This window comes from Halichoerus grypus, chromosome 1 (assembly GCF_964656455.1).
Source record: "Halichoerus grypus chromosome 1, mHalGry1.hap1.1, whole genome shotgun sequence".
Taxonomy (NCBI): Eukaryota; Metazoa; Chordata; class Mammalia; order Carnivora; family Phocidae; genus Halichoerus; species Halichoerus grypus.
Window position 1 is genome coordinate 163,236,591 of NC_135712.1, and position 25,930 is coordinate 163,262,520.

General features: G+C 46.6%; 1 protein-coding gene across 2 annotated transcripts in view; it reads right to left on the minus strand.

Moving 5' to 3' along the window:
* RBSN (rabenosyn, RAB effector) overlaps window positions 1-8,983 on the minus strand; it is a 28,502-nt gene extending 19,519 nt beyond the window's left edge. The window contains exons 1-3 of one of the 2 annotated variants that reach the window (XM_078074766.1): window positions 8,802-8,983; window positions 6,321-6,641; window positions 2,007-2,144 (exon numbers count right to left, since the gene is read on the minus strand). In XM_078074766.1, the coding sequence (XP_077930892.1) occupies window positions 2,007-2,144; window positions 6,321-6,468 (286 nt within the window). In that variant the 5' untranslated portion in view covers window positions 6,469-6,641; window positions 8,802-8,983. The remainder of the gene's footprint in view (window positions 1-2,006; window positions 2,145-6,320; window positions 6,642-8,801) is intronic. The other variant, XM_036073633.2, reaches the window with a different exon arrangement.
* Window positions 8,984-25,930: the final 16,947 nt, after the last annotated feature.

The following is a 25,930-nucleotide window of genomic DNA, read 5'->3' on the forward strand; positions in this document are numbered from 1 at the left end:
CTTAAATTTTATTTTATTTTATTTTTTTACTAAAGTGTAATTAACAATGTTACATTATGTTATTTTTATTTTTTATTTATTTTTTAAAGATTGATTGACTGATTAGAGAGAGAGCACACAGAGGGAAAAGAAGAGGGAGAAGCAGACTCCTTGCTGAGCAGAGAGCCTGATGCAGGGCTTGATCGCACGACCCCAAGATCATGACCTGAGCCAATCATGACCTGAATCAAAGGCAGATGCTTAACCGACTAAGCCACCCAGGCACCCCATATACAGTGTTATTTTTTTTTTAATATTTTATTTATTTATTTGTCAGACAGAGAGAGCACAGCAGGGGAAGCAGCAGGCAGAGGGAGAAGAGGCTCCCCGCTGAGCAAGGAGCCTGATGCAGGACTCCATCCCAGGGCCCTGGGATCATGACCTGAGCTGAAGGCAGACGCTTAACCAACTGAGCCACCCAGGCATTCCTATAGTGTTATTTTTAAAGCCATTTTCTCCTACCATGATGAAAATGTTTCCACTCTCCAATATGGTAGCCACTAGCCACGGGTGTAGACTGAGCACTTGAAATATGGCTAGTGTATCATTGAGGAAATTACTTTTATTTAATTTTAACTTATTTAAATTTAAATAGCCACATATAGTTAGTGGCTATCCTATCAGACAGTGCAGTTCTAAGATTCTCCTCATTCAAAAAGACACATTCCATTGTGGCCCTATAAGAAGAATATGGTAGATGACTCTGGGTAAATATCAATTCCCTCCTTAGAGCCTGTTTCCTCATCTGTAAATGGGAATGAGCCATCACGACCTATTCCACCTCATGAAGCTTTTGTGAAAGATGCAAAAGATAATGAATATGAAAGTATAATAAAGCCTTAGGAGGAAATCATTATTTATCCATTGTATGGACAGAAAATATATTAAGTTTTGTTATCATACAACAGTTAAAGGACATGTAAAATTAGCTAGTTCAACATCATGTGGCATTTTTGGTAACAGCTCTGTTGAGATGTTATTCACAGACATACAATCCACCATTTAAAGCATACAAATTCCATGGTTTTTAGCATATTCAGAGTTGTACAACCATCACCAAAATAAATCTTAGAACATTTTCATCACCTCACAAAGATGTTTTTTTTTAAAAAAAGATTTTATTGATTTATTTGAGAGAGAGAGAGAGAGGTGAAGCACAGAGGGAGAGCGAGAGGGAGAAGCAGACTCCCTGCTGAGCCGAGAGCCCAACGTGGGACTCGATCCCAGGACCCTGAGATCATGACCTGAGCCGAGGGCAGATGCTTAACCGACTGAGCCACCCAGGCGCCCCAAGATGATTATTTTGAAAGTCAGTAGATGGTACCATAATTATGTGTTTCAGAAAATTCAGTTGCACAAATAAGTCAATGAGTGCCTCTTGCTAGGGAGGTAACATCCTCCATGAGAAGACAGCCCAGTCAATGGAGTCTCTGCCTGGGCTGATGTCAAACACCTGGATTCCTACCTCAGTTCTCTACTTCCTTAGCTGTTTGACTCTGGGCAGGCCCCCGTCCAGTGCAGTGAGGATTACATGAGTACACGTGTGAAGCATTTAATGCAGTGCCTAACACAAAGCAGATGCTCAGTTCATTCTGATCCATTTTTGCTCCACTCTGGGACATAAGGTCCATAAGAAGCTTAGACCGTTCTGGTTTACTGATGTCTCCTCAGCTGACTTTTTCCTTTTTAAAGGTTTATTTATTTATTTTAGAGAGACAGATTGAGCATGCGATTAGGGGGAGGGCCAGAGGGAGAGGATCTTCAAGCAAACTCCCGCTGAGCACAGAGCCTGGACACAGAGCCTGTATGAGATCATGACTTGAGCCGAAACCAAGAGTTGGACACTTAACTGACTAAGCCATCCAGGTGCCCCACCCCCGCTTTTTTTTCTCAGCTAACTCTTAAAACATCACCACGTACATATAGATGTTCAAACATTTGCTGAATGAATGAACAGAACTTCTTACCTAGTTCCTGGGGTTCCCACATGTAAGGGTCGACCCCTCCATAACTGAAAGACTCATATCCTTGTGTCCCTGATTCTGCTCGGTCATCTTCTCGTTTCAACAGCCTGTTCTTGGCTTTCTTAGCCTTCTGGACAAGACCTTAAAAAATGAAACAAATACCATAAATCGATCCATAAACATCTAGTAAAAAGTCAAAGGAAATCTCAAAACACAAGAGCTGATAAAATGACTATGCTTTATTTAAAAAATTTTGGATCCCAAATAAATTGTAATAATGAGTCCACAACCACTGTATTACAAATACCACAGAGCATTCATTCACTCATATTAGCAGTAAGTTGGTTTATAATAGCCAATATACAGCTAAATTACTATTCATTGCCAAATTTAAGAACCCAATTAAAGTATAAAATCAAATTCAATGAGGGGGCCAAGGCAATGGAAATGTATTTTTCTAGACCTTAACTGGGGAGGTGGTTACATGGGTATATACATTTTTCAAAACTCACTAAATTGTACACATAAAAACTTATGTGTAAACTATATCTTAATTAAAATAAAGTTTTTTAAAAATTAAATTCTACAGGGGCGCCTGGGTGGCTCAGTCGTTAAGCGTCTGCCTTCTGCTCAGGTCATGATCCCAGGGTCCTGGGATCAAGCCCCGCATCGGGCTCCCTGCTCAGCAGGAGGCCTGCTTCTCCCTCTCCCGCTCCCCCTGCTTGTGTTCCCTCTCTCACTGTGTCTCTCTCTGTCAAATAAATAAATAAAACCTTTAAAAAAAATTAAATTCTATAGTATTAATTTATGTACTCTATGGACTCATGAGCAAACCCTTTTTGTTTACTTCCAGGATGGGATTCAACGAAACCAACATCCCTGGGCTAGTGTTCCCCATAATGCTTAGCTGTACATAGAGTTCTTCTTCCCCTACTCACTTACTAAATGCATGTGTGAGGATATTGACAAAAAGCTTCAAGAAACAGGTATAACACCTACAACATAACACAAAGGGAACCAGACTTGGTAAGAAGAGAAAATGAATGCTTCCTGGATTGATTCTTTGCATGTACCAGGCACAAAACAAAGTGCTTTAAAAAAAATCAGTACAATGAATGCTCACAATATTATGAAGCAGGTGGTATCCATACTTATAAATGAGGACATGACATAAAAAGAGGGGGGAAACTTGCCGCACCCCAGATCACAGAGCTTATAGGGCAACAGGGCTACAAGTGGATACCTCATCTGTTTGAAACTGAGAACCCCAGTTCTTCCAAGCCAGCATGATTCAAAAACTAAGCGTCTGCAGAACAGGGTTTTGTTCCCTGTACTGAGGAGAGAGGACCTGCTGTTTGTTAAAAAGGGACAGCAGTCAACTTGTGTGGGAAAAAATTCTTGATCCTATGTTGCTCTCATCAAGGTTCTTAAATTTTGGGTAATTATCCCTTTCTGCCCCTAGAATCTAGTAGAAAATATGAGATTTCTTTTTATTTATTTTTTTAAAGATTTTATTTATTTATTTGACAGAGAGTGAGCACAAGCAGGGGGAGCAACAGAGGGAAAGGGAGAAGCAGACTCCCCACTGAGCAGGGAGCCCGATGCAGGACTCAATTCCAGGACCCTGAGATCATCACCTGAGCTGAAGGCAGGCGCTTAACGACTGAGCCACCCAGGTGCCCCAAAAATATCAGATTTAATACAAAATACAATTCTTCTAGATTTAATAGATCAATACTTCATGGAGTTCCCGCAATTTTTAAGTGCTCTGTCACCTGAATAACATTAAAAACACTACCATAGCTTTACAAAAACCTAGGGAAATGCAGATATGGAGGGGCTGGCAGGCAGAGGGGGAACTGTTATACTCATAGATATGTCTCAGTTAGACAGTCAAGCTAGTGGCTACTCTGAGATGGCTTTCTCCCACTGGAAAAAATAAGGTCCACCAGAACTAAAGGACACCGTCTAAAATGCATTCAAGTAATCTCTCTTAACAACATGGGAGAGAAAACTGCCTGATGTAAACAAAGGGTTAGCAAACAGGAACTGGAGTTGGCATTCACTAATTCATTTTTGCAAACAAGACTAAACTGTGTCGGGTTAAACAGGCAGTCCATGCCATTTAACCACTTTAGGAGGACAGAAGAACACTCTGGCAACCTTCCCAGGTGTAGCACTTCAAGAGGGGGTCAATTAAGAACAATCCCATATGTTTTTAAAACCACAAAGCAGAAAAAAAAAGTAATAACAACAAAAACACAAAGCAAAAGCCACGATTAAGTTTCAACCACCTTTTCTTACACTTACTGTACAAGTGCTAAACTGAAGCTGAACCAGGGCTGGGGCCCAAACTCACTGATCAACTTCTACTAATGACAAATTTATATTTTCTTTCTTAAACTACCTCCAAAACCTGATACCAAGGTTTGTTCTTTTGGTTTTAACATTTCACTTGACAAAACCAGCAATGTCATAAAATTTCTAAGAACCAAAAGACCAAATAAAGACATGACCTGCTTTTTGAAGGACTTTTCAAAAATCTTTGATGTCAATCTTTAAAACTTTCCTGATTCTAAATCACAGAAAACTCCCACAAAAGCAAGACTTCCTTCCTGACTAAACAAATGATCATGAGACTAAAGGAATGCTTAACTCAATTTCTTAGTTCTTTCTTCGTTCTCAATTTCTTAGTTCTTTCTAGAAAAACACAAGAGAATTCTTTCAAGTGTTTTTCACAACTCGTAAAATTTCTATTCTATTATTCTTTAAGTGGATTCCCACATCTATTATTCCCTAAGTAACCTTAAACATTTTTCCTCTAATAAATAGGTCACCACAGGAAGCTGAAGACATTGTCTAACCTCTGTAGCCACTAGCATCAAAGTCTTAGTGACATCACAGTATATGACTCAGTTCAGCTGACACTCAGGCTAGACGCTCATTAAAAATCACGGCGGCCCTTCAACTGTCCAAGAAAACCTAGACGATCAGTTTGTTTGCATTCTAGCTGCAGGACAAACTGTGATTGCAACACAGGGTCTGGTATCATCAGTGATACCAAGTGGAAAGAGCAGCACTAGACTCAGAGGTGACAGAAGACCTGGGGTCAAGGCCTAGTTCTGTCAATTCCTATGCGACCTTGGATAAGTCACTCAACATCTCTGAGCTTCACTTTTTCTCTGCAGAATGAAACCAACCACTTTCTTGCAGAGTTGCTATGAGAATCAAAAGAAATAATATTTATGCGAGAACTCTGAAAACTATAAAATGTACATTTTTGGGGAGGCTTTCTAATAGTTACAGCTCTCCTCCAGCCTCATTTATCACAGCCCTCAGGATTTTGAAAATATTTGACTTTGTCATGTTTCTGGACAGAGGTTATAAATGTTAATGATTTCAACAATTTTTTCTGAACTGAAAAGTGAGACATGGAGTGGGACTATATGATTACAGGGGGCATGTGACTCACATGTGTGGAGGCCAAATTCCACTTAGAAATACACGATCCTCCCCTTCTCTCTCATCCAACACAGAATTGTGAATACACATCCAGACCTTTTTAATCTCACTGCCTTCAGAAATGCTGCCAGTTGGGAGAAGCAGGTGAAAGTGAGTTCCAGAGTAGTGGCATCATATTTAGGAGGACCGGAAATGAACACTATGTATAGTTAAAATTGCTTTGAAAAAATCTTTCTGCAACTCTCTATGACCTGAGGCCTGGGAAGCTCAAAAACCATGTTTAACTTTTTGGGTTGTTTCTCCTTGCTTTTCAACTATGACCTTCCTTTTTCTGGCCTGTAGAGGACAAGGGATAAGTGAAGAAGGAAGAATGGCAGAAGGCTTGAATTTGTGACAGGGAAATGGGTGTACAATGTGCCTCCACTTTCAGAGAAAAAGGAAAGGAGTTCCACTCCAAATTCTTACAGGCTGGCAATTAGATAATTCAGTGTAGCAAGAGACAGCAAAGCATAAGACTTATATTTACTAAGTTCAAAGCCAGGCCCTGCCTCACTATGTGATTTCAGGCAACTTATCTAATTTCTCTGTGACTAGTACCCTCATTAGTAAAGTGGGTCTCACAGTCCAATAGTTATTGTGAGAATTAAATGAAGTTCAATCATGGGAAGACTTTGAACAATGCCTGGCACATGGTAAGCATAAGATACATGTTCATATATGTTCACTGCTATTATTATTAATTTTCTATTGTTTATCACCGATGTTCTGGTGGCATCATAGAAGTTAATGAAACCATCCCATGAGTTAACGCTCCCACTGACAGAATAGGGTAGGCAAAAAATTCTTGCCTCTTACTTTTAATTTGCCCTTTGACATCACGGTCTTCCCCAGAGTGCTCTTCCTCATAATGTGACTGAAGCTGATAGAAAGACTGCAGGTTCTTCAGGCACAAAGGGCAAAGGAAGCCCTCCCTCACTTCCCCAGGGTCATCCAGAGAAGCCATAGCAGTGTCCCTTTCAACCCCTGCAAGACAGGGGCCTCATGCCAACAGTCAGCTTGATTCCTCCACAAGGGACCAGGGCTCTCACAGCATTAGCTTAACCAAGCAGCACACAGATGATGGAGAAGTGGTATCATGGCCCTGGATGAGGTTTCCTCTTTGGAGTAGGAGAAGCTCTGAAACAGGAAAGAGGGGGGAGGAGAGGGAGAAGAAAAAAAAAGCCCATTCAGGCTAATTAGCAGCAATTGAGAGTTTTCTTTGTTCTTTTCACAGTTCAACAAGATTTCTTAATGTGTGTTCAGTACAAGTTTGAAAACACAAAACTGCTTTCTCAAATCCTTACACCAAAACACAAAACCTTTAAAGATTTGAGAACATCACTGGACAATGGCAACTCAATGAAGTAGGGAGCACAGATTCCTGAAGATAAGAAAATTCAACTTCAAAAGCAAACAATACCAAGGCAGTTCTCTAACATTCACTCCAACTGGTCCAACTTCATAATTTGTATGCCATTTTAGCCGCTGGGGAAATGTCTGAAGTACTTACCAACATACAGAAATTTTTGACTCTTCACCCTGGTCATTTAGCCAACCACATATACTGAGCTCTTACACATATGTCAAAAATGCAAATAGAAAAAGAAATAGTGTCTGCCCTAAAAAAAAAAAAAACAAAAGTAAAACCAACACCAACCAAACAAAAATCCCAACCTTAGTCTAAGGAGGAGCATTAGAAACCCAGTGGTAAAAAGAAAAATCTACTTTTTGCTTTATATTTGTAGAGTATTTTCTCTACAATGAGTTTACTAGATTTTATAAGCCAATAAATGACAGTTGAACAGCAAGCCTAATGTTCTCACTGCTTCAAAAACAAAAGGATTTGGTGCTTAAACAATTCAGGGCTTAATTAAGTTACATTTTCACTTTTATTGGGCCATGGCAAAGTCACTTCCAATGTCACCTCAGAAAAACTCCCAGTCAGGGAGAATCCAGACAAAACCATTCCACAAAAGTGGAGAAATTTCTCCGCAAAATCCTGAGGTCACAAACTACAGGAAAGAGTAAGAGGAAATACATGACCCTCAGCTTTGGATGGAGCTGATGAGAGGGCCTGTGAGGAGGGAATGCCTGGTCCTCAAAACTGAAGGGTAGCTGTGACCCAGAAAATAAACAAATGAAACACCGGGACCCTGTTTTTTTTCCTCTAAGAAACCCCATGACTATATACACACAGATCTCAGTCCCTTTTCCAGTCACTGAAATAGTAGCTCCAGTTCCCACCCCAGCTAGTGGTTCATCAGATGCCCTGACTCTGAAAGCTCCCTTCCTTCCCATGCATTCACCCTAACAACCACAAATCAAACACACACACTACACACACACACACACACATACACGCACGCCCTTCACATCTCAACCCAACCTCACTTCCTCAAGGAAATGCCCCTTATTGAGGCATTCTACCATGGAACAGCTCCTGCACTTCCTTCAGGGCACTTATATCAATTTATAATCACAAATACATAAAATAACTAAGTACATAAGACTCTAAGTTCTGTAAGGGCAGAGCCCATGTGCGTTTTTCCCACCACCTTATCCCCATGAAGAAACGCAATAAAGCCTCAAGAATGAATGAATGCGTGAACGAACTCTAAAATCACATCACCGAACACAACACAAACCAAAGAAATGTACTACAAACCACCAAGCCAGACCCCACAACCATAACATATGCAAGCCCCTCACACCCTACACCACGTTAAAAATAAACATAAAACCTACATATCCTGAAATTACACACCCAGCATGAATGCTACCCGGCTACATGCCGCATACACTACACAGCCCACAGTCGCACTCATCACCGCCTCGACCGCACACAACACCCGCCACATAATTCAACACGATTATGTATACGTCGCATAACCACACACAACATGAAAGACCCGAGCCTACAGAGCAGGCATGACAACTTCACACATCGCACAGACGCCACACCAAACACTACAAAGAACTCCACACAAACTGGGACCCAAACGCCTCAAGCTCACACAACCAAGGAACCAAACACAAGCACTCGGGAGACAACCGCCCACCCACCCTCAGCCGCATAACCAAACACAACTATGCACGCCCCGCCTAACCACACAACCAAACAGAGCCCAATCGTCGCAAGCACACACAGGCGAAACTCGCGGCCCGAAAGCCACATCTCCCACCACGCACGTCACACCCACCACAACCACACACATCCCACACCCGCACGGCCCGCCCGTCTCTGTTCCTCAGGGGAGCCGTGCTCCCACCCCTCAGGCCCTGCCCGGCCCTCTGTACCCGGCCGCGTTCCCACTGGCACGCAAGCCCGTCGGGTCCTCCCGCCCGGGCTCTGGGCCTTTGCAGTCCCTCACTCAGCAGCAGCCGCCATCTCCATCGGCTGCTCGACGCTCGGCAGGCGCGCCTGCGCGGCACTGAAACCGGAAGACAGGCTGACAGACGCCTGTCGAGCACCGAATCTCCGAGGGCGCGAAGGGGCCAAGGCGGGTTCCAACAGTGCAAGGCGGCCCGCGGCTTCTGCGCAGGCGCTGTAAGAACCAACGGGGTGGGACTCGGTAATCTTCCAAGGTTTTCCAGCCCCAGGTGCTTACCAGCAACGCGTTAAGGTCGGACCCTAGCTCTCTTCTCCGTTGTAGAGGTGGGAAAACTAAAACCTGAGATTCTTTCGCTTTTGGCCAACGTGTGCGATGGATGAGGGGGCGGAGGTGGGGGGATGTTTAACACTTCCTCCCCGACTCGCAACTGCTGTTCTGAATAAATTTGGGTCGATTTAAAGTTCCTGAGAGATAAAAGGAATATTCAGGAGACTTGGAGGATGTGGAAAGAGCCAGAATAGAACCACGTTAAACGTGGAGTATCCATCCCGAGGGTATATAGCATGGTCGAATCTGTGGGAAACCTGTGGCATTTTCAAATGCAAATCAAAACCGCAATGAGCTATATCACCCGACACCTGTTAGAATAGCTCTTATTGAAAAGACAAGAGGGGCGCCTGGGTGGCTCAGTGGTTAAGCGTCTGCCTTCGGCTCAGGTCATGATCCCAGGATCCTGGGATTGAGCCCCGCATCGGCTCCCTGCTCAGCGGGAAGCCTGCTTCTCCCTCTCCCCCTGCTTGTGTTCCCTCTCTCGCTGTCTCTCTCTCTGTCAAATAAATAAATAAAATCTTTAAAAAAAGAAAAAGACAAGACAAGAAATGACATGTTGGCGAGGATATAGAGAAAAGTGAACCCTTGTGCACTGTGGGTAGGAAAGCAAATTGATGCAGCCACTATGGAAAAGAGTATGGAGAGTCCTTGAAAAATTAAAAATAGAACTACCCTCCCATCCAGCAATTCCACTTCTGGATATTTAGCCAAGTAAAGTGAAAGCACTAACTTGAAAAGGTATATGCACCACCATCACCATTCCCACCATGTTCTTTGCAGTATTATTTACAATAGCTGAGATATGGAAACAACCTAAATGTCCATCCATGGATGAATAAAGGATATATGGAATATTATTCAGCCACAAAAAAAAAGACTAAAAGCTTGCCATTGGCAACAACATGGATAGACCTTGAAGGCATTATGCTAAGTTAAATAAGTCAGAGAAAGACAAATACCATATGACCTCACTTATATGTAGAATCTAAAAAACACAAAAACAAAAACCAAGCTCATAGATAGAGAACAAATTGGTGGTTGTCAGAAGTGTGGGGGGGCGGGTGAAATGGGTGAAGGGAGTTGAAAGGTACAAACTTCAGGTTATAAAATAAATCATGGGGATGTAATGTACAGCTTGGTGACTATAGCTAATAATACTGTATTGCATATTTGAAAGTTGCTAAAAAGAGTAGATCTTAACAGTTCTCATCACAAGAAAAAATATTTTGTAACTGTATATGGTGAATTTGTGCAGAATTCACAAAGGAAGGAAGCAAGTAGGGAAAGAGGGAGAAAAGAATAAATAGACTTATTGTGATGATCATTTTACAATATATGCAAACTCAAATCATTTTGTTGTACATGAAATGTATATAATATATAATGTATATATAATGACATATATGTCGATTATACCTCAATTAAAAAAAAATAGAGGATGGTCACTCAGCACCTACTCTGTGCTCTGCATTGTGCTGGTTAACACAGGGAAGATAGGCACAAAACTTCATCCCAGTCCTGGGAAGCCATTTGCTTTGTGCCCTGCCCAAGGGCTGGCATCCAGCAATGTCCTGGGCTCCAGAAGAAGAGCTGCAGAGCATGACGGGGAGATCCTGAGCTTTTGGATCAGAAGGTGACCTCAGTTCATGTTCCAGGAGTGTTACTTGACTCCTTTGCCTCCTGGTAGCACCATCTGTAAAATGGGACACAAATAATAGTTTCCGGGGCGCCTGGGTGGAGGCTCAGTCGGTTAAGCGTCTGCCTTCGGCTCAGGTCATGATCCCGGGATCCTGGGATCGAGTCCCGCATCGGGCTCCCTGCTCCGTGGGGAGCCTGCTTCTCCTTCTGCCTGCCGCTCCCCGTGCTTGTGCTCTCTCTCTCTCTCTGTCAAATAAATAAATAAAATATATTTTTTTAAAAAGTAAATAATAGTTTCCACTTTGTAGGGTTATGACTATTGAGTGAGGTATGTGTATGTGGCAGTGAGTGTGTGTGTATGTGTGTACGCCTTTAACACTAGCTTTGGCTCTGGACAAGAGCACTGCTTCTGCGATTAGCACTGGGCCTCCAGCACCTTCCATTTAAGGACACAGGGCTCCCAGTAGGGAAAGCATTGAGTGGAAGGCAGTGCCCAGTGAAAAGGCAGGGAGCTAGGGGTCCAGAGGCCTGGGTTCTAGCCCTGGCCACACCTTACTTTGTGACTTTGAACAGTTCCCTTCCCTCTCTTGGCCTCAGTTTCTTCACCTGTACAGATAAAATTAGTTCCAAAGACTTGCAAGCTCTGCTACTTTTTTCAGCCTGATGACCAATTTTTTGAACTTTATAGGGTTGGCAGGAATGGACAGTGGTATCCCTTTGTGCATTGGCACAGACAGGGAAGAGACCTTGCCAACCTCTCAGAAGTAAAACAGGAGACCAAGCTCTGCCTCTCTGTCGCTGGCCTCTGTCTTAGGTCCTGGTAGCCAGGACTTGGGGAGTGAAAACACCCCAAGGTGTGGGGTGTAAGTGTCTGGGACCAGATAAGTTCCAGGACAGGTCGCTCTTACAGGCAAGACTATGTTTGGGGTCAGGTGATGGATCTCTTATTAAACCATTATGATTTTGCCGCTTGTTCTACCATTTACAAAAGCCAGTGTCACATTCATCATTTCACTTGCTCAGAAAAGCAGTGGCAATGTGACCTGCAGCTAGCTTGTGAATTAATTCTGCAAATCATGATGGATCGGCCACTCCTGTTCTATTGCTATTTTTAAGGGTGAGGATGGTAATGCTTTACACTTTATCAAAACCATTTTCATTATTGAAATCCTTTGGGTAAGGGTACCTGGGTGGCTCAGTTGGTTAAGTGTCTGCCTTCAGCTCAGGTCATGATCCCGGGGTCCTGGGATCGAGACCCGCATCGGGCTCCCTGTTCCGTGGGGAGCCTGCTTCTCCCTCTTCTTCTGCCTCTGCCCGCCGTTCCCCCTGCCTGTGCTCATTCTCTCTCTGATTAAATAAATAAATAAATCCTTTGGGTAACTCTATTACTATTTCCATTTCTATAATAACAGTGGCTAATGTTTACTGAGTGATTCACATGTGCCAGTCATTGTTACATGTGCTTTATGTGCAGGGACTTGTTTAATTCTCATACAATTCTATGTGGTACCAACTAATATCATTCCTATTTTTAAAGTGAGGAATCTGGCACACCTGGGTGGCTCCAGTCGGTTAGGCGTCTGCCTTCAGCTCAGGTCATGATCCCCAGGTCCTGGGATTGAGCCCCAAATCGGGCTCCTTGCTCAGTGGGGAGCCTGCTTCTCCCTCTCCCTCTGCCTGCCTCTCCGCCTGCTTGTGTGCGCTGTCTGTCTCTGACAAATAAATAAATAAAATCTTTTTAAAATGTAAAATAAAGTGAGGAATCTGAGGCACAGAGAGATTAGGTGACAACCTCCACTTTTTCTTCCTCTGCGAAGGCCTGGTCTCTGAGGCTTCCTGCATCTCTCGGCATGTTCCAGGCACCAACCACAGACCAGGCATAGAGATAGAGGATGTGAGGAGAATAAGGCAGGATGGTCTCTCAGTCTGGGAGGAGGCCGTAGCTGGCAGAGGATACAAACACTCATGCAGCAGTTAGTTTAAAAATATACATATATATACACATATATATATGTGTAGAGAGAGAGAGAAAGAGAAAGAGAAGTGTGCACATGTGTTCAGATGCTCTGGCATCAAAGGGGAGGCTGATGAAATACCCCGTGGGAATTCAGGGAATTCAGGGAGGGTTCCCAGAGGCAGCAACACGTGAGCAGAGCCCCCAGGGAAAGATGATCATGAAGAGCCTTCCAGGCTAGGAGAACAGCGTATGCAAAGGCATGATCATGGGGAAGAACATGTGTCCTTTGAGCAACTTAGAAAAGTTCATTTGCGCTTAGAGCGTTGTTCCCAACACCATAGGAGGCTGCTTCTAAGGGTGGAATCTGGAACTCTTCACCTTTGCCTTCCACCTTATGGTTCTCTCTCTCTAGCTGTCTCCTGTCTCTCTCTTTCTGGACCCTTATCGTCAAAGTCTACCCACACAAGGCATCTTGGCATCACATTGAAACCCCTGAGCAGGAAAGGGAAATCATGATGCTGTAAACATACGTCAGGGGAAAGTGGGCAGCACGTCATGCAACTCCCCAAAGATCTGGCTTCCCTCCAGGCTGGCCCAGGCCCCAGTTCCGCGGGCCTCTGCCAACTGCCACTGTGGTGGTGAGCAGGCGGGGGGAGCCCGTACAGGCAGGCACGCCCCGTCCGCCGGCACAGGGAGACGAGTGAGAACTGGCAGGGCCGTGGGAGGCAGGGCCTGGTCTGCAGCACTGGCGGAGGGTGTGCCGGCTTGGGCAGTGTCCACGGGAGCTCGGTGGCACCTGCTCAGGGTCAGTAAGGGGGCGGGGGGGGGAAGCAGAGAATGGAGGAACAAAAAGAGTTAGAACAAGGGAAGGAAGGAAGGGAAGCAAGTAGGGAAAGAAGGAGAAAAGAAGAAGAAAAAAGTTAAGTGGTAGCAAAGCAATGTGGTTATAAGCACAGACTCCAGGTGTTAATCCCTGCCCCCGTAGCTATGTGATCCCAGGAAGGCCACTTAAATTCTCTGAGCTCTAGTTTCCTCATCAGTGAACTGGGATAATAGTATCTCGCTCCTAGGTTGGAGGAATCGGTTACTATTTGGAAAGTGCTAGAACAGTGCCTGGCACATAGGAAGGACCATGGAAATGTTTGTTAAATAAAGAAAAAGGGGGGGGGAGCTGTCATTCAAATGCCTTGGCAGTTGTGTCAAGCTGAGTCAGGCAGTACCATAGGAGGTGTGAGGGTCCAGTCTGGTGTCATGGAGACATCTCTGAGAGTCACGGCCCTGCCAGATGGGAATGCAAAAGAGAATCAAGTAGTCACCACGTTCATGGATTCAAGGGAAGTGGGGGGTGGGCAGCGGCACCCTCACAGACCTGAAAAGGAAGGTCCATGTGGATCTCTTGGCTTGAGGGCCCGTGAGCTGCAAGGCCACCCAGTCTATAGGTTGAGCGCTGGCATCTCTTTTGACAAAGTAGGGCCACCACCAGCCGTAGAGGCCTTTGGTAAATGGGAGAGAACCCCCCCCTTCAACAGATGTGCCCTGTGCCTGCACTCACGCCCTGCACTTGGTGAGTGGGGCAGGGACTAGATGTCTGCTCCCACCCAATCCCTCTACTGTGCTGCCCACAACCCACACAGGAGTCCCGGGCCCAGGGTTGAGGGGGAAGCCTCAGCACGGTCCTCCGGTCAAGAGAAAAATTACACTGCTTATCTGCAGCTTCAAATCTCATTCTTCTGACCTCAATCTCCAGAGATCTGTATGCTTGGCTGATTGAGAAGTTATCCCAATTCCAGGGGCGCCTGGGTGGCTCAGTTGGTTAAGCGACTGCCTTCGGCTCAGGTCATGATCCTGGAGTCCCGGGATCGAGTCCCGCATCGGGCTCCCTGCTCAGCGAGGAGCCTGCTTCTCCCTCTGACCCTCCCCCCTCTCATGTACTCTCTCTCATTCTCGCTCTCTCAAATAAACAAATAAATCTTTAAAAAAAAAAAAATGTGCTCTATCCATACAGTGGAATATTATCCAGCCATAAAAAGAAATGAAATTTTGGCATATGCTACAACATGGATGGACATTTTCTGATATGCTTAGTGAAATAGCCAGAGCAGAAGGACAAAAACTGTATGGTTCCATTTATATGAGATTCCCTAGAAAAAGCAAGTTCGTCGAGACGGAAAGTTGAACAGAGGTTATCAGGGGCTGGGGGGAGGTGGGGGAGGTTGCTGTTTCATGGGTGTGGAGTTCTTATTGGGGATGATGGGAAGGTTTTGGGTATAGATAGTGGTGCTAGTTATGCTGCATTGTGAATGTATTTAATGCCACTGAATTGTACACTTATAAATGGTTAAAATGATAAATATTATGTGTATTTTACCACAGTTTTAAAAAAGTAATGAGGCCAACACGGCTGGAACAGAGGGCATGAGGGAGAGACTTAGAGGAATTCGTTCCCAGAGCTCAAGGGGAGAGGGCAGGTCATGGCTATTGCGAGGTGGGGGCCAGGGAAATGTTTGGAGTAGGGGAGGGACAGGATCTGGTCTCTGGCTTCTGTACTGAGAAGAGATGCAGATGGCAAAATGCCAAGTGTGCTTGGCACATACTGAACTCTTGACAAGTATCAGCTGCAAGCACATATCCAACAGTAGTTGCCTCTGGGAAGGGGAGCTGAAAGTGGAGGGCTCTGCAGTAGGGGAAGCAGAGGGCTGTGAGGAGCCGAGCCAGCCACCAGGGGGCGCCACGGGACCACGTGAGAGCCGTGCAGGCAACCCAGGTTTTCATCGCCAAGGTAGTTCTGCTGGTTCCTGTCCGAGGCCTTCTGAGGCTCCCTCCTGCAGTCCAGCAGAGGAAGGTGAGGACCCCAGCACTGTGGGGTGGGAGAGTCAATTCCCCCATCAAGCACCTGCACTGCTGAATTTGAGGCCCCTTTCTCTTGCAGGGGCTCGACTGAGCAGCTGACATCAGATGGCATCTGATGGCATCATGCACAGCCATGTTCTGGACTGGCCTTCTGCCTTCAACAGAGCTCATGGGTTCTTTTCTCTCGGGGACACCAGCCCAAACCTGCTCTTTCCACAGCCCTTTCATTACAGTAAATGGTGCCGCTGTTCAGCCAGGTGCTCCGGTCAAAAACCTTGAGGTCATCTTTGACCCCTCTCTTTCTCTCACCCTCCGCTTCTAATCCATCAGCAAATCCTGAGAGCTTTTACTCTGAAATGGATCTAGAATATGCCCACTTCTGCCCACTTTGCCACCACCCAAGCATCTCTCACCTGGATGACTGCAGTAGCCTCCTCCTGGATGCCCCTGTCTCTGCTCTCACCCCACCCACCCCTACAGCATCTGCTCCCCATGCAGATGGGGAGAGGGGGTCCTACTGGACCAAAGTCACGTCCCTTCTCTGCTCAGCACCCTCCTGGGGCTCCCACCAAAGTCCTCACGATGGTCCAAAGGGCCCTACCTGACCTGGGCCCCTGTGCCCCTCGGACTCATCTCCTGCCACCCTCCCCCACCCCCGGTATGCATTCGCGGTGGTCTCCTCAGGCTCCTGCTCTCCAGCAGAGGATGCTCCACCTCTTGACATCTGCACTTGCTGGTCCTGTGCCTGGAACACTCTTCTCCCAGATTCTTTAACAAGATTTTTTTTTTAAGATTATTAATTTATGTTAGAGAGAGAGAGAGAGAGTACCAGTGAGCAGGGGGAGGAACAAAGGGGAAGGGAGAGAGAGAGGAGGAGAGCGAATCTGAAGCAGACTCCACACTTAGCGCGGAGACGGACTCGGGGCTCGATCCCACGACCCTGAGATCACAACCTGAGCTGAAACCAAGAGTCAGATGCTTAACAGACTGAGCCACCCAGGCACCTCTCCCAGATTCTTAAATGCCTTACTCCCTCACCTCCACACACATGTCACCTCTTGCCTGACCACACTATCAAAATAGCACATCCTGGGCCAGAGCTGGGAGCAGAAGAGGTGAGGTGCTCAGGGTGCAGAATTTAAGGGGCACTCCCTCCCAGGACTGTGCCTTTTTGCACCCTGGGCGCCTCACTCACTTCCCCCTGTTCCCGGCTGTTCACCAGCGTCCTTATCCTTTACTCTCTATGTCCCTACTCTGCATTTGTTTTCTTTCTCACTTAGGAATATGTGCCAGAGTTGACTGATCACCTCCCTCCTCCTGGGATGACAGCTGCAGGAGGGTAGGAATTTTGTCTCGTTTACTGCTGTATTCCGAGCCTCAAACCGTGCTGGCCCATAACAGGCCCTCGGTAAATGTTTGTTGAAGTACTCAGGGAACAAATGTGTGTCTTGAGCAGGTTGCTGAGTCTCTCTAGGCTGCCCTTTCCACGTCTGTAAAATGGAGATTATAGGAGCCCACCCCTCCCGAGCCGTGGTGAGGACTGAGATTGTGCGTCTAACACAAGTCATGTGGTTTCTTTTTTTTTTTTTAAGATTTTATTTATTTGTTTGACAGAGACAAACACAGTGAGAGAGGGAACACAAGCAGTGGGAGTGAGAGAGGGAGAAGCAGGCTTCCTGCAGAGCATGGAGCCCGATGTGGGGCTCGATCCCAGGACCCTGGGATCATGACCTGAGCCGAAGGCAGACGCTTAACGACTGAGCCACCCAGGCGCCCCAGTCATGTGGTTTCTGACGTACAGTGGGCAGTCAATAAAGGTCAGCAAGAACCAGTCACCCGGCCCCTCCCAGCTGCACGGAGGGCTGGGAACTGTGGACCAGGCTGGGCAGCTACATCCCAGAAGCTGCACACCACGCTAGAGAAGCACACGTCTCTGGTGGACAGCTGGCCCTTTCTGCCTCAGAGAGTTTCTCAAACTAGGTCTACACTCCCTGAAAGCCTCAGGCTTGAGCCTCTGCCAGGCTGTCAAGTCACCAACTTTGCTGGGCTGGTGGTAGAGACAACCCCAGGTATCAGCTGTGTACACCCCAGCCTAGGGAGGTGAGCCCCTGGATTGGAAAAGATAGTAGTGGAAATCTCATGGCCTCAGCATCTCTCTCTCTCTCTCTCTCTCTCTCTCTCTCTGAATCGTGAGGACACAACTTGTCCCAGCTGTCTTTAAGGCTGAGTTTCTGGCCAGCTCTCTTCTGCCCAGCAGATCAGACAGCCCAGCATGGCCAATCACAGTGAACTTGTGAGGAGCAGAAGACCCCAAAAGTATTGGGGAAAAAATAGAGAAGAGTCTGGGAGAGGCCAAGGCTTCCCCTACACGTTTAGGGCTCTTTTCCCCCTGACCCTGTGGGTAGCCAAATCTCCCCCACTCCTCACCTTTGTCTCCTCTCAACATGATCATCATCACTGGTGAGCGGACACCTGTTGCTCTTTCCTGGCTGGCGTACACCCCCTCCCTACTGGTAACATCTCCATTCCTTGGGGGCACCACCCTCCCCTGCCTCAGTCTATGTGGTTCAGACAATTTCCTAAGCCCTATGCTACAGAACTCGTTATTGAATCCAGGATTTTCATATGAGCTTTAAAATCCAGCTGGGCCCCACCCCGAAGCAGCCTCTCACACTCCCACCGGCCTCTCGCCTCAGCAGAGCCTTCCCTCCCTAAAGGCCCTGTGTCCACTCCTGCGCAGCCCCTCAAAATCAGTGGTGCACAAGCATCTTCTGTATAAAGAGAGGCTGCCTCTGGCCAGGCACCGGCCCACAAGGACTGAGAGGCTGGTTTGGGGAGAGAGCCCCTTGTTACAGAAGCTCTGCCGGTCAGCTATTGCTGTGTAACAAACCCTCCTGAACTCAGTGACATAAGCACTTATTTTTGTTCATCAGTCCGCATATCAGCTGGACAGTTCTTCTGGTCTTGGTTGGGCCCTCTCATACATCCGAGATCAGCCACTGCCCAGGGGTGCAGGCCTGCTGATCTTAGCAGGGCTCTGTCACATGTCTGGGGATTGGCTGGTCTAGAACAGCTTTGACTGGGAGAAATGAGTTCTGCTCCACGTGGTCTCCCAGCTTCCAGCAGGCCAGGCCAGGTTTGTTCCCAAAAAGATAACAAGCAGAAGCAGGCGAGGTCTCCTGAAACATAAGCTCAGAACTGTCACTGTCACTTCTGCTGCCTTTTGGCCTTTCTGTTGGCCAAAGCAAGTCACAAGACCAGCCTAGATCCGAGGGTGGAGAGAGAGACCCATCTCTTTCTGGGAGGAGCCACAAAGGGGTAGGAGTTCATTCGGGGGCTGCCATAACTGCAGACCAGGTGACTTAAACAATAGAAATTTGTTTCCTCACAGTTCTGGAGGCTGGAATCCAAGATCAAGATGCTGGTGGGATTGATTTCTTCTGAGACCCCTGTCCTTGGTGTGCAGGTGCCCACCTTCTTTCTGTGTCTGCGCATGGTCTTCCCTCAGTACATGTCTGTGTCCTAATTTCCTCTTCTCATGAAGACACTGTATCGGATCAGGTTTACTGTAATGACCTCATTTTAACGTAATTACCCCTTTAAAGACCCTATCTCCAAACACAGTCACATTCTGAAGGTCCAGGTGGGGGGGGGGCGGGGTTAGAACTGCAACATATGAATTTTAAAGTTACATAACTCAGTCCATTAAGGATAGAGACTGTTGCCTTGTGCTCAATCTAGCACTGGACACCTAGCTTAGCCTATGTATGATGATGACCCTGCAACATAAACTTAGTCACCAATTTGCTCACCAGAAAGCCGAAGCTCCCAGATGGTAAGTGGCTTATGGAGCCAGCACAGAAGTCCGGGTCCTCCCGACTGAAAGGCTCTCTCACATTCTCTTTTCCCCACAGCGGGTGTGTTCCGGGGCAGAGCCCAAGCTGGGGACAGGTCATCTGGAAAACCAGTTCTTCTTCTTGAATAAGCTGATGTGAGAAACAGGGCAAAGGCCAACCGTGTGGTGCCTCCAGGAGCCCCCCTCCTCACTGGACCCTGTCTCATGACAGAGCAAACACAGAGAACACCCAGGTCTCCCTTCCCTTGACTTGAAAACACACGTGCTTATTTCTTGAAACTGAGAACCTTGAATTTGGGACCTCAGGCACACTTCCCAGCCTCCTGCAGGGTGCCATTCCTGGTCTGTTCCAGACACAGGTTTAAAGCAATGAATAATATCTTTCCCACATTCGTATCAGACTGCCTTTTACTTATGGGATAAGCTGTGCTGTTTTCCTGCTGCCTTCCCTTTGCACATGCCATTCCCTTGCCTGAAGTGCCCTTCCCTTTTCTCCCACCCCTTCTAAGCCTGGCTAAGTCCTAGTCAACCTTTAGAACCCAATCCAGGGTGTCTGGGTGGCTCAGTCGGTTAAGCATCTGCCTTCAGCTTGGGTCATGATCTCCAGGTCCCGGGATCGAGCCCCACATTGGGTTCCCTGTTCAGTGGGGAGCCTGCTTCTCCCTCACCCTTTCCCTCTCCCCCTCCTACCCCCCCAAGTTCATGCTCTCTGTCGAATAGATAAGTAAAATATTTTTTAAACTATTTCTTTATTTATTTATTTGAGATAGAGCGAGCACGAGCAGGGGGGAGGGGTAGAGGGACAGGGAGAAGCAGATAAAAATTTTTTTAATTTATTTTAAAATTTTATTTATTTAAAAAATAAAATTTTTAAAAAGAAAAAAGAACCCATTTCAAGGGTCTGCCCTCCCCTCCCCGTCCCAGACAGAGGTGGCACTTCATCTCTTATGTAGTCCCCAATCACATGTTTCCCAGTCCTGTCACTCCACGAGACTATGAACTTCTCAAAGGAAGGAGAACTGTCCTACTCATGTACCAGTCACACCCTACTTGGGAGAGCTTGAGCGAGTTCGTTAACCCCTCTGTGCATGAATTTCTTCACCTGTAATTGGGTGAGGACCCAGTGACTTCCCACGTGCCAAGCTCATAGAATGGTATCTGGCACAAAGTCAGTATTCAATAAATGCAAGCTATCATTATTTGTGCTATTATCCCCCGGTGCCCTGAATAGGACCTGGCCCAGGAGTTATTTGCTGAATTAATGAATTATGAATGACCTTCAACTTCATGAGCAGAAGCGAGTGCATAGGGATAAGAGAGAAATAAGAATATCACCAAGCAGGGGCGCCTGGGTGGCTCAGTCATTAAGCGTCTGCCTTCGGCTCAGGTCATGATCCCGGGGTCCTGGGATCTAGCCCCGCATCTAGCCCCGCATCGGGCTCTCTGCTCGGCGGGAGGCCTGCTTCTCCCTCTCCCACTCCCCCTGCTTGTGTTCCCTCTTTCGCTGTGTTTCTCTCTGTCAAATAAATAAAATCTTAAAAAAAAAAAAAAGAATATCACCAAGCGCCTTAAGCATTTTAATTAGCGCCTCCTCCACGCCCCCGGGCTGTCTGGCCACTGCTCACCGCTCCTATTTTTGTGTAGCCTGGGTGGCACTTTGAGGATCAGAATTTGGGGCATCATCTTCTGCCTGCGTCCTAAGCCCATGTGCCAGACCCGGTGGCCTCCCACATGCCTCCCAGCCGCCTGCTTTAAATAGCTTCCCCTTGCTAACTGTTAATATAAAGCCTGGAGCAGAACTTATGTAAGCTGACCAATCTCCCCCAATTTAGCTGAGCCCCTGAGTCCTGTAAATCCCACCAGAGTGGGAGCCTGCGGGCTTCTCCTGCCAATAGGAGTTCTGCAACACTGTTCTTCTCGAGAGAGAGGTGGCAGAGCCCTGGGGGAGCTCTGGGATCCACTCACCTGTCCCTGGTGGTACTTAAAGAATTCAGATGCTTGTCTCGCAACCTCCCATTGATCTGGAACGCAGCCTGGACATCGGGATCTTTAACACTCTCCATGTGATTCTGATGGTCAGCAAGATTGAGAATCATAGACCCAGAGCCTCTGCCTTCCTCTACCAACCACTGGGTGGGCTCTTTCCTGGTATTAAGCAAGGGGTCTCACTTTCCTGACCCCCACCCCCTTTTTATAAGCGACAGCAACATTTCCAGGCTTCTGAGTAGTCATGCGCCTCCTGTGTAATTTTGCCCTGTCTACAAACTGCCTGTTATTTACTTTGACTACTACTTACTTTTAAATTTTAACCCCATTCTAAGAAGATGTGAAATAATGGATTGGAGGTACTAGTCTGTTTTTATTTAATACACACTTAAATAAGAGCCAAACTATTAAAACTTAAACCCATATGCCACACAAAATCCTTTTGTGCAGAGCCAGGGGAGGGAGGAAGCAGGGAGGGGCCACCCAAGGGTACCTGGGATCAGGGATTAGAGGCTGCCTTCCAGGGCTGCACATCAAGGAAGGCGAGGGGATAACTCCCAAATCAAGGACAGCACAGGGGCGCCTGGGTGGCTCAGTCATTAAGTGTCTGCCTTCGGCTCAGGTTGTGATCCCTGAGTCCTGGGATCGAGCCCCGCATCGGGCTCCCTGCTCTGCAGGAAACCTGCTTCTCCCTCTCCCACTCCCCCGTTTGTGTTCCTGCTCTTGCTATCTGTCTCTCTGTCAAATAAATAAACAAAATCTTAAAAAAAAAAAAAAAAGGACAGCACAAGTATGCTGAAAATGCTTAGAATATCTCTATGGGAACCTACAAGAAACTAGTAAAAGTAGCTACCTCTGGATCTTCTGGACTTTTTTTTTTTTTACTTTTAAAAATAAGTCATTTATTTATTTTTTTATTTTATCTTTTTAAAATATTTTATTTATTTATTTGAGAGAGAAAGAGAGCACAAGCAGTGGGGAGGGGCAGAGGGAAAGGGAGAAACAGACTCCCCACTGAAGGGAGCCTGACGTGGGACTTGATCCCAGGACCCTGGGATCATGACCCGAGCCCAAGGCAGACACTTAACTGACTGAGCCACCCAGGTGCCCCCATTTTTTTTTTTAAGAGAAAGAATGGGTGAACAGAAGGATGTGTCCCAGATAGAGATGACCGTGCCACACTCTAACTTTGGCTGAGGATGTCCAGTGCTGTCCAGGCTGGAGAGGCACAGAGTTGGGGTGGGGACCCCTGGCATTTTGGTCACTGGAGATCTGCTGTCTTCTGTGTAGGATACTTTGGTTTCCTCAGGCTTCACCCAGGGCTGGCCTAAAAAACAACTTTTTTCTGAGTTTTGGCTCAGCGGGTTCTCTCTGAAGACATGTTGTTTCTCCATCCCATTCCTAGGTGCTGGGCCGTACAAGAGAGCCAGGCTGAGTGTGCCCAGGGCAAGTAGGAGGCCAAGAAGGCACCAGCCTCAATGAGCTGGAGGAAGCATCCTGAGGGGTCCCCTACAGCAAGCTCACAGGGTCTGGGGGCCCAGAGGACAGAGCAAGGACCCACAGGGGCATCAGGAAGCAGTCACATAGTACCAGGTCTCAGTGAAGGGAACGAACTCTTCTTCCCAGCAGGGTTGTGTTGGTTAGGAAAGTTGCTCTTGAAGGAGTGAGGTTCCCATCACTGGAGGTGTGTAAGCATGTACCAGGGAGGTTGGGGAGAATTTTCCTACCCTCCCTGACCGTTGAGGCTCTTTGAATGCTGAGCTTCTGGGATTCCAACTCCCTGACATGAGCTCTGCCTTCTCGTTTACTCGCAGGCAAAATGCGAGAGAAGGTAGGAGGTACCCTCCTGCCTCCATGCCAGTCTCCTTGCCTCCCAAGAAGAACTTAGGTGTGTCAGGAGCACTGTGATAGGATGATTGGGGAGATCCTCGGGGTCTTCCAGGATCAAAGGTCATTGTTTGGCATTGACGTAAGAACTTGGGCCTTGGAAAATTACCTTCAGGAACATAAGAGATGGTGGGAGCCCTTGCAACCTCCAAGCGAGTGCCTCTCAGAGCAATGTGGGGCCTCAGGTGGGACAGTGGCCTCCGACTCAGGCCTCCTGCCCAATTTGGCCTCCCAGATATAAAAACTGCAATGAATTTAGTTCAATTCAAAATAATTTTAAAAATTTGTTAGTTTTTTTGGTAGGTTTAAAACAAGAGGCGAGGTCATGTAATGAAAAGTGAATCTCCCTTTCATACTTGCCCTTTGGAGCAACCACCAACCCTGGTTTCCTCTAGAACTAGTCAGAAACATGCAAACAAATGCACACATCTCTCACGAAATGTGTAGTGAGCACCAACTAAGTGTAGGGATGGGGGCTGTGGGGTGATGGAGCACAGACCGGGGAGTTGGGCCTGGGTCCACGAGTCAGCTGGTAGTATTTAACTGTTCCTGTCTGCTAAGAGCAAATGTTTACTTCCTGGGGATGAGGCACTGTTCTACGATCTTTCTGGGTTTTTTTCTCATTTAATTCTCACCATGTATTAGTTGGGGTTCTTTGAGAAACAGGCACCAATATGGCATTAGTCATGAAAGAGATTTTTTGGGGAAAATACCTGTGAAGGAAAACAAGGAAGGAACTAGAATAAGATCACCAGATTTAGTAGACAAAAATATAGGACATCTAGTTCAATTCAAATGTCAGATAAACAATGAACACTTTTCTAGTATAAGTATTTCATATGCAATATAACTGATGCATCCTTATATTTAAAAAGTATTCATTGGGGCGCCTGGGTGGCTCAGTTGTTAAGCATCTGCCTTCGGCTCAGGTCATGATCCCAGGGTCCTGGGATCGAGCCCCACATCGGGCTCCCTGCTCGGCAGGAAGCCTGCTTCTCCCTCTCCCACTCCCCCTGCTTGTGTTCCCTCTCTCACTGTGTCTCTCTCTGTCAAATAAATAAATAAAATCTTTAAAAAATAAAAATAAAAAATATTCATTGTTTGCCAGATGGTATAAATGTAATTGGGCATCCAGTACCTCATCTGCAGACAAACTGAGTCACCAGACCATGATGCAGGTCTGACCCCTTCTAGCTATTGTTAGGAAAAGTATAATATATATAAATGAAACCTAGTCATGAGACCCTTCAGATGTATATCAGTGTTCCATAAGCTTGGGTGATGATTATCAACATATATCTTGGTGGGGTAGAGATAAAGGAAGTTTCCAAAGGAATTTTTTTTTAAAGATTTTATTTATTTATTTATTTGTCAGAGAGAGAGAAAGAGCACAAATAGGGGGAGCGGCAGGCAGAGCAAGAGGGAGAAGCAGGCTCCCCGCTGAGCAGGGAGCTTGACAAGGGGCTCGATCCCAGGACCCTGGGATCATGACCGGAGCCGAAGGCAGACGCTTAATGACTGAGCCACTCAGGCGCCCCTCCAAAGGAATTTTTTTAAAAAGATTTCATTTATTTATTTGAGAGAGAGAGAGAGAGCACGGATAGGCAGAGGGGGAGGAAGAGCAAGAAAGAATCTGAAGCAGACTCCACACTGAGCACAGAGCCCGATGCGGGTCTTGATCTCACACTCCTGAGATATGACCTGAGCCAAAGTCAAGAGTCCGATGTTTAACCAACTGAGCCACCGAGGTGCCCCTCCAAAGAAATTTTTATTTGTTAAAGAAGACTCACAGGATCCTGGAAGTCAGGATAATGTTAAGCTAAGATTGCCTTTTGCCCTAAGTAAAGTATTAACATGGAGACAGCTGAGCTCCTAGAGGAAGGTCACTCTGTCTCAAGGACTTGTCAATGGGCTGTAGGTACTAAAGAAATTTAACTGTTTCTTTTGCTTGTGTTTCCGCATCACCACCACCTCCTTTGCCTACGGGCTCTTATACCCTGGGCCACGAGCCCTCTGCCCTAATCCCCCCAGGGCTGGGTACCATACAACTGGAGACAGCCCCTATTGTCCCAGAGCCTGCTGGAATTATTCAACCAGCTTACCCTGCCTTCCCCATTCCTTTCCACAGAAACCATGATAAAGTCTCCTGCCTACCTCTTTCTCCTGCTCCTTCTCCCTCCTGACAGACTCAGGTGGGTTACCACACAGCCCTGTGGCTTTGCCTGCCCCTTCCTCTTGGGAGAGCTGTAACAAACTATCTTTTTCTTGTTTTTTTTAAGTAGGTGCCACACCCAGTGGAGCCCAACATGGGGCTTGAACTCACGACCCTGAGATCCTGACCTGAGCTGAAATCAAGAGTTGGATGCTTAACTGACTGAGCCACCCAGGTGCCCCGCAAACTATCTTTTCAATGGCGGTCCTTCTCCCTCTGTTGGCCTCACCATACCTGGATAATAATACATTCTACATTTTAAAGCATTTTAAAGCATTCCGATACGGGGAATCCCATGTATGGGATGTGGGACTGGAAGTCCAGTTCCCTCTGGTGCAGTGCATCCCGAGAGGGTCCGTGTGGAATGGACGTACCCCA